The 9,919-nt window shown below is 32.2% G+C and overlaps 1 protein-coding gene across 1 annotated transcript; it reads left to right on the forward strand.

The window, feature by feature from the left end:
- The first annotated feature begins 6,590 nt into the window (after positions 1-6,590).
- Positions 6,591-8,090, forward strand: LOC126749671 (uncharacterized). Its single transcript, XM_050459361.1, has one exon. The coding sequence runs from the start codon at positions 6,698-6,700 to the stop codon at positions 7,799-7,801; it is 1,104 nt and encodes a 367-aa protein (XP_050315318.1). The 5' UTR covers positions 6,591-6,697; the 3' UTR covers positions 7,802-8,090.
- Positions 8,091-9,919: the final 1,829 nt, after the last annotated feature.

Here is a 9,919-nt window from a genome sequence, read left to right on the forward strand (position 1 = left end):
AGCAAACGAACTAACCACGTAGAAAGATTGAGAGGCCTGAAGAACGCCAAATTTATGCCGAAACTTTGGCTAAAATTTAAAAGGTTTAAAGTTTTATTTGGCCACATACCCAATTAAATCTAAAAACAGTTAACTAGGTCACAAAAATAGCATCAAGTACAAAAGAAATTATTAAATGGTGAGCTTTACTATGATTGTAGTTCGCATGTTTTTTGACATTCTGCCATTGATTTCAACACTTTCAAAGCTTGTCCAAATATATTTTAAGAGATTAATTGAAAATTTGAAAAAGCCGTCAAATTTTAAAATTTTGCTCGAAAGTCATAAAAAATTAAAAAAATTGAATGACCATTCAAAAAGGTCTTCCGATAAGAAGAGTGCCGAAATCAATGGCAGAATGTCAGAGAACAGTACTCAAATCTTCGTGAAAATTAATTATTGTTTTGTTTGTTAACAATTTTGCAATTAGCTAAGCATTTTTATTAATTTCTGCATTTTAAAAATGCAGTGGCAGGATGGCAAATAGTTGTCAACCTTCGTGAAAATTGGTAATTTTTTACAACTTGACCAAATTAGTCAAAGTTATTTAAATTGTTACGTTTATTAAAAGTTTTCGTTTACAGGTATTTATGACCCGTATATGGTCAAGGTATATTTATTAAACTGTAGAATATACGTATAACATGTACTAAAATTTAAAAAATTGATACGGGATTTACATATTCAGTTTTTAAACTCGATTACTACACCTTAAATATTTGATTATATTATAATGACCTCTATATATGCCAGTGCATAGCATATGATATACTTTTCACTTAATAATATATCTTATACCTAGTATAATTATAAAATATTATACACAGGGAAACCTTGAAAAAAAAAAGGGAAATGCCTTAACGTATATGAAAGAAAAAATTTCAAGAATACAAATTTGCTAAAAACTAAACAAGGATTTAAAAAATTTAATTTATTTTAGAAAAATACAGTGGTGTCCTTTTTTTATTAACAAAAATATTTACGATAAACCCTTTATGGACTCCACTGGTGAAAATAAATGTTTTCTTATATGTCGAAAAATAATTATAAAAACAAGGGGAGGACTGAACGTTGTACCTCCCGGCGCCTCCGCCAATTAAGTGAACAGAAAGTGTATAAGAAATTGTTAATTGTTTAATGCACGCTAGGACGTATTTTAGGCAGTTAAAGTAATTTTATTAACTCTCTGCAAAAAAAATTATAAATAAATATATATATTTTTTTTAATTTGTAATTATTTATTTTTATACAACATAATTTATATATTTATTTTTTGTCAAAGTTCTGAAAAACAGTGATTTTGCAGAAGAATTTCTTACTGGTAAGCTGTGTGGGGTGGGTGGGGGGGCAAGGGTATAGTTTTAATGAAAAACCGTTTATTTTCTTATGGGCAGTAATAAAATTGGTAACTTTTGTATTTACACCTTTCTCAGGTAACCTCAAAGTTTTCGAGCAAAATGCGAAAAATCCTGGTTTTCGTTTATAAGGTTTAGGTTAAAGGTTTTATACTGGTTTCCTGTAACTCAAGATTCAACGTTTTGTTGATGGTAAGTATTATACTCATTTTACTTATACAGGGTGTTAGTAAATAAGTGCGACAAACTTCAGGGGGTGATTCGGCATGGAAAAATAATGAAAGTTTGCCATATAAACGTATGTCCGCAAATGCTTCGTTTTCCGAGATACGGGGTCTTAAAGTTTTTCTTAAAAATTGACAATTTATTTATTGCTTTAAAACCGGTCGAGATATGCAAATAAAATTTGAAGGGTTTTAAGAGGTACTTATCGCGTATTTTTTAGCATACAATTAAGAATTTAATGTTCACCATTGGCGCGCATACAAGTAATGATCTCAATTTTTTTAAAGAAAAAAATGTTACACCACTGAGATATTTTAAATTATAAATAATTTTTGAATTCCTCGTTCAATTTGAGACAAAAAACCTTTCTTACCGTTTTTTTGGATGTGGCGCCGTTTTTATGCAAAAAAAAAACATCTTGACGCGTGTTTTTCATTTCTTTAATACCTTATTAAGAACTATTTAATACAACAACTTTAAATCAGAACAATAATAGAAAATAACAGGCGCAAAGCTACAACAAGTGTTCAAAATGACCTCCCTCAGACGTTATATAAGATTCAACTCTTCGCCTCATTGATTCTCGTATTCGCGCAAGATTCCTAATGTATTTCGTATTATCTCACAGCCGGCTATAATTCGGTTCCTCAGGTCATTAACATTTTCGACAGGAGTGGAATAAACTAATGACTTGAGTGCTGTGAATACCGTGGTAGTAGCAGCAACGTAAATTCTTGCCTTATCTGATAAGCTTTCGCGACCTAAGAAAAGTCTTTTCCTCACGACTAACTTGGGTGGTGCTTGTTTATAAAAGGGTAAGTTGAGCATAACTGATTTATAGCTTGATTTTTCTTTATATGCTTTCGTTTTGACTTTTTTGAGATATTTTTTGGCTTCTAATTGGGTAATTAATAAAATACATTAATTTACATCCTTTTACACAATGAGTGACACAGGGGGGGACGGATCCCCCCCATCTAAACAACCAGTATCCAAATCAAATGTAAAATCTTTGGGAAATATTCCTTGTAATTTTGTTATTAATGATACTAGTAAACGTGAGTTAAACGTGAACCAAATAGATCCAAGGTCGTCAGAGTCACATTCCTCAATAAATAACACAGTATTTTACTCAAAAACAGATTCCGGTCCCTTTGTTGTTTACTTGGAATCTACAGAACAGGTTGGCTTCAATATAGGAAAATTCAATAATATTAAAATAGCAAGAGACATATTTAATTTAAATTTAACAGACATTAAAAAAATTAATAATAAAGGACTAAATAGAATATCCATTGAATTTACTAATTTTCAGTCAGCCAACGATTTTATTAAAAATAAAGTTCTTATAAATAAGGGTTACAAAATATTTATCCCATTTAACTTTGTTACATGCAAAGGAATTGTACGACAAATAGATACTGACATATCAGAGGATGAAATTATAAAAAGATGCAGTGCAAATGGAGATATTGAAATTCTTAATGTTAAAAGGTTAAATAGAAAAGTAATTAAGGATAAAACAACATCTTATGAACCCACAGGTTCCGTTTTGTTCACCTTTAAAGGTATCCTTCTCCCAAGATCTATTAATTTATATAGACTAGAAAGACCTGTCACAATATATGTTTCTCCAGTGACCCAATGCTATAGATGTCTACGTTTTGGACACACAAAAACAAACTGCAAAGGCCGGGAAAGATGTTTTAACTGTGGACTGGAGGAAAATCATTTGGATGATGAAAATGGATATTCATGTACCACACAATGTTTCTTTTGTAAAGAAAACCATAAATCAATTTCAAAAAAATGTCCAGAATATATAAGACAAAAAAATATTAAGGAACTGATGGCTTTTGAAAATTTAACTTTCCATGATGCAAATGAAGCATGCAAAAAATCTTATATCACCAAAGGAGAATTTGTTTACAATCCAAGTGACTTTCCCAACACAATATTAAGAGACAAATCTCAGTTCCCCCAAAATTCAACACCTATTACACCCTCCCAAAGAAGAACCCAAAACATGAACAATAGCACTATTAAAAGGGCATACTCTCAAGTTGCTACAGTTAATAACAATAAAAAAAGAATAGTCCAAAAAGGCTACGACAGAAAACTCCATGAAGAAAGCTTATTTTTTCCTAACTCTAGACCTAATAAATCCGATCCTGACCACACTTCTCAAATTCAAATCAATTCACAGTCTTTCTCGTGCTCAAATTCTTCAAGTCCTTCTCAAGTAACTTCTCAAAAGCCTATTAGTGCACAGCATAATTTCAATTTACCTTGTAACATGGAAACATGTATACAATTTGTTATGAATACAACAAATGATGACTATCTTGACACCCTAAAAAAACTCATATTATCCCGTCAAAACCCAGATCTAGAAATGGATCTGGAATTGTCAGACTATTAAATAAATACAATTAACACACAACATTTAATATCTCCCACACAGATATTTAAAATTAAAAAATTATACATCAAATTCAATCTTAAAATTATACAGTGGAATATTCGTAGCATTAATTCCAATAGGGATAATTTGATATCATTAATTCATAGGGAATCACCAGATATTTTATTCCTAAATGAGACTTGGCTCAAATCACATTATAATTTTACTCTGCCAACATATAATATAATCAGGGAAGATCGACCAGATGGTTATGGTGGGATTGCAACCTGTATTAAAAAGAATATCATTTATAACAAATTAAAAACCTTCAACTCTGACTCAACCCAATATATTACCATTCAACTAGGTAAACTTTACCTTATAAATATATATGTCAATACTGATAAAAATATTACTACCAACTTATTGGAAGACCTAATACAGGGTGTAAACATAGAACAAACCATTATAATGGGTGATCTTAACTCACACCACCCTTTATGGGATGATTCTCCTGTCAACAAAGGGGGAAAACTAATTGCAGATTTTATCTCAGATAATAATTTGGTGGTAATCAATGATGGCTCATGTACATTGGTACAAAGTCCAAACTCATATACTAGTGCTCTTGATTTAACTATGGTAAGTGGTATATTGGCAGTAAACAGTTGCTGGAAAGTCATACATGACTGTGCTAACAGCAATCACTACCCGACCTGTTTAGAACTAAACCTATCGCTAAAATTCAACGCAAGGAAAATTTTTACAGCACCTTTTATGGCCAGAAACCTTAATAAAGCGAACTGGCAACTTTATCATGATAATATAATACTAGAAATAGACGTAGAAGACCTTAATATGACCTATAATGAATTAATGGACATCATGGATAGAGCGGCTGATATTGCTATTCCTACTAAAAAGTGTGGTGTTTCTAAGAACATTGGCAATTCGTGGTGGGACAAAGAATGTTCTACCTGGATCAAAGAAAGGAAAAATGCAATAAATAACTTTAATAATACCCCTACATTAGAAAATTACCTTGCTGCAAAAAAATGCATAGCAACTACAAAGAAGAGACTTAAAATTAAGAAAAAAGAAAAATTTAAGCTTTTTTTGTCAAACACTCAACAGAGAGTCAAATATTAGATATGTGTGGAATAAAATTAAAAAATTTTCAAATAATATAAATAATACTTCAAGCAACTATAATATTTCAGATGATATTAAAAAAGAAATTCTCCAAAATATGTCTAGTGTGAATCTGGATCCCAATTTTGTTGTCTTGCAACCACGGGATGAAAACAGTGTTACTCCATTTTCTTTAAATGAATTTAACAACGCATTAAGAAATAAAAGATTGTCCGCCCCTGGCATGGATGACAAAGCTTACCCAATGTACAAACACCTACCAATAAGAGCAAAATTAACTTTACTAAATATATATAATAAATGTCTGTTTGAGGGACATATTCCAGAGGCATGGAGAAAATATAACATTATTCATATTTTTAAAACCAAAGAAAAACCCTATCCTACCGGTAAATTATAGGCCTATAGTATTGTCAATGTGTGGCTGTAAGATCCTTGAAATCATGATTAAAAAATCGATTGGAATGGTTCCTTGAAAACAGAAATACTTTCACACATGAACAACTAGGTTTTAGGAGGGGCAAGGGCATATATGATAATATTGCTTATCTCTCAAAATCAGTCCTTGAGGCCTTTGGTCGGTCTGAATCTGTCATTGCAGTATTTTTAGACATTAAATCTGCATTTGATAATGTTAATATATATAAATTGTATAATAAATTAAATCATCTTCAAATTCCTATTGAAATTAACAATCTTATTCATCAAATTATTGTGAATAGACTTCTATACAGCAGAAAGGCTGATGGCACATTCATGGGCCCATATCTAGCTACAAAAGGACTCCCACAGGGTTCTCCTTTGAGCACTATACTTTTTAATTTGTATATCTTGGAGCTATTTCAATTGAACTTAGATTCTGCAAAAATAATTGGATATGCTGATGACTTGGCTGTTTTTGTGAAAGGTTCCAATGTCAGTGATATGACAAACAAAATAAATGGAGCATTGGAAATGATTAATTGTGTTTTAAAAGATAATGATCTCTCCCTCTCCGTCGAGAAGTGTGAAGCAATTTGGTTCACAAAGGGTAATCGCAAAAAATCCCCCTCCACCTATACATATTGGCAATTATCTTATTGATTATAACCCCATGTTAAATATCTGGGACATATTCTGCAAGAACATCTAAAGTGGAACATTCACATTGACCATATAGCTGATAAGGCTAAAAAAGCACTTAACATTCTGCGCGCTGTCTGTAGGGTTTGGTGGGGATCTGACCCTCTTACCCTGTTAACAATTTTTGGAGCAATGATTCGATCCCACCTGGACTTTGGCTCAATATTTTTAAAACCTGTAAACCAAAAGGGTCTAAATAAATTGAATGTAGTCTTTTTTGAAGGATTGCGAATATGCCTGGGCTGTATGAAATCGACTCCTAAAGCGGCTTTATTAGCGGAAGCGGGCAATGGTAAACTTGGAGCAGAGACGAAAAACCTTGGCAAATAAATACATTGCAAGGTTGACCTCAATAACTAATCATCCTATACTAGAGATTTTGCAGAGAATCCGGAGAAAAATGATTACATTGCCAACTTACATTAACTCTGATAACGTTCCATATTTGATATTCGCCTTACAAAAATTCATTCCTTACCTAAACAGAATAAGTAAAGATACAAATTATGCATGCTATGGAATTGATTTTGATATCCTGAACAATCCAATTAAAATCTTAGACTTAGGAATGAACAAGAATGACACTATGTTAAAACAATATTTCCTAACTGCTACAGAAAAATTTAAAAACTCCTATACCTATATATACACGGACGCCTCAAAAAAAGATAAAAGATTAGGCTATGGGATATATATTCCGGATATAGACTATAAATTTTCATCTAGACTCCCAGACTCAATAAGTATATGTAAAGCAGAATGCGTGGCTATACACGATGCTGTAAAGGTTGCTATAAATAAGCATTTGAAGAAGGTAATAATCTTTTCAGACTCAAGAAGCGCGATACAAAAAATTAATAAATATGGTCTATCAACCTCAAGCGATTTCTGGTCTATCAAAACCAAGCAGTTAATTTCTCTAGCTAATAAGAACAATTTTGACATAAGAATTGCTTGGATTCCTGGACACTCGGGCATTCCTGGTAATGAGGTGGCGGATTTATTGGCAAGAATAGGTAAAGACCTGAATGTCCCTAAAGATATGAAAGTGGATTCTATGGAAATTTTTAACCTGATCAAGGATGATATGAGTAATCAGTTTAAAGTATACTGGAAAACTTTAGTACATAGTAAGAACTATCAATACTCTAAAATACAAAATACTTTCCCAAAAACCAAATGGTTTTCAAATGTACCTTTCAAAAATCGAAAATACATAACCACAATAATCAGATTACGGACGGGCCATTGTCTGACTAAAGAGCATTTATATAAGCTTAAGATTAAAGATAACCCATATTGTGAATGTGGCTCTGTTGAAGACTTAAATCATCTCTTTCTGGAATGTCCTATAAATTACATTCCTTATATTGATCTGTATAAGGAATTTGTTAAAAGGAATTTCCCCACGCCCTTAACAATGTATACTGTTTTGTCTGAACCAAATGAGGAGTCAATTGATCTAATTATGTCATTTTTGAATATAAATCGAATTCGGTTATAATAGTTCTGCTCAACAATTCGTGTTTTGTCTATGTTTTCTTTTCCCGTAGAATCCCAGAACCTGTGATGTCTTATGTTTGTCCAATTTACCTATATTGTGTTTGTCCATACTAATAGACTTAATCACTACAAATGAAGGAATACCACACAGCACTATAAAGGAAGTCTGAAGTAATTAAGTACAAGTCAGCGGTCCCGATTTGGTCCAGAGCCAGTCAACATCGAGGTCGCTCCAAATTGTGCTGGCAATTGCCTCGTTGCAGTGCCATAAAACAAGCAAGCAAGCAAGCAAGCAACTAATGACTTAAGAAAACCCCAAATGCGAAAATCTAGAGGATTTAAATCTGGCGATCGAGCAGGCCAATGTTCTGTACCTATCTAACGACTTGGAAATACTGTATCTAAGTGATTACGTACATTGATACTAAAATGGGCATCATGTATGAATCATAAGTGTTGCCTCAGCTGTAGAGGAATTTCTTTAAAAAGAACAAGTAACTATTCCTGTAGGAAATTTTAAAGGTAGGTAAAATTCTCCTGTTAGGCGTTGTGGGCCGATTAAATGATCGTCAATTACTGAAAACTGATGCTGAAAATTGAGCCTCAAAGATTCCATGTGGATTTTTATAGAAAATTCGTATGCAATGTCTTCCAAAAGAAGCCTCGTCAGTAAACGAAATACCATTTAAAAAATTAGGAATTTGAGCGGAAGAATCCATTGGCAAAAAAATAGACGCGGAAAAAAGTCTGTAGATAGTAGAGCTTGCACGCGTTGAATATGAAATGGATACAAATGATTTTCTTTAAGAATTTCAAATACAATGAAGTTGCTTACATTCAATATGTTGGCAATTTTTCGAGTACTTGTTCTGCAATTAACTCTAGAACTGCTTGTTTCTTAAACTTACCATTTTCATGCAAACATTGGTGAAGACGAGCAAATATTGTGTGATGGGGTATTCTACGTCCTGGATACAACTCAGCATACAATCTTCAAGCCTGCCGACCATTTCCATTACTTCGGACATAAATAAAATGCATTTCTCACAGTTTCGCATTTGTAAAATTTTCAATTATTTTCGATAAAAGGAAAATTAATTATTATAATTAATAATAACAAAAAGTTTAATAGTGAAGGAACGCTAATTTGACATTTCGTATTTAATATTAGATAAATATTGACAATAGGCTACTAGTTAATGTATTAAAGATATGAAAAATACGAGTCATAAAAAAGCACCACATACGAAAAAAAGATAAGAAAGATTTTTTGTCATAAATTGAACGAGGAATCAAAAATTATTTTTAACTTAAAATATATCAGTATATTTTTTAAAAACATTAAGATCATTACCCGTATGCGCGCCAATGGTGAACATAACATTCCCAATTGCATGTCAAAAAAATGCGCGATACCTACCTCTTAAAACCCTTCAAATTTCATTTGCATATCTCCACCGGTGTCAGAGCAATAAATAAATCGTCAATTTTTACGAAAAACTTTAACACCCCGTATCTCGGAAAACGACGCATTTGCTACGTTTATATAGCAAACTGTCTTTAGTTTTCCATGCCGAATCACCCCCTGAAGTTTGTCGCACTTATTAACACCCTGTATAACAATAGTGATCTATTTATTATTTTTATATATCTATACTTGTGTATGTATGACAGAAACGACAAAATAGAGTATTCAACCTTGACTGGAACGATGGCTTTGCAAAAAAAGAGCAAATTTTTAAGACTGTTTAAAAATTGAGAATTGAAACAAATAATTAAAAAAAATGAAGCAAAGTTTGTATTACTCACCAAAAACGAATTCATCTTCACTCTTTTTTAATTTATTATCTAACAATAAAAAAACGTAATGAATTAGGTTCTCAGTTACATAAACCTCAACTTTATTTCCTTCCCCCCCCACCTCTCTCGATTTTCGAAAAAAAAAAAGAAAACAGAAACATTTCCACATCTTTGGCGTAATACATCAGACCCGTCCCGGATAACAACACGTGTTTTTATTCCGAATGCGAAACACCGAAATCGGATCGGGCGTTGTGTTTTCCATTATTATCGCTCCACTTTTTAAAGCTAAAAGCCATTTTTTGTTTTATTTCAGTTC

Source organism: Anthonomus grandis, unplaced genomic scaffold, assembly GCF_022605725.1.
Source record: "Anthonomus grandis grandis unplaced genomic scaffold, icAntGran1.3 ctg00000498.1, whole genome shotgun sequence".
Lineage (NCBI taxonomy): Eukaryota > Metazoa > Arthropoda > Insecta > Coleoptera > Curculionidae > Anthonomus > Anthonomus grandis.

What these genes read in the sequence shown, in the direction of transcription:
- LOC126749671 (XM_050459361.1), top strand. Translation starts at nt 6,698, where the DNA reads ATGATTACATTGCCAACTTACATTAACTCTGATAACGTTCCATATTTG.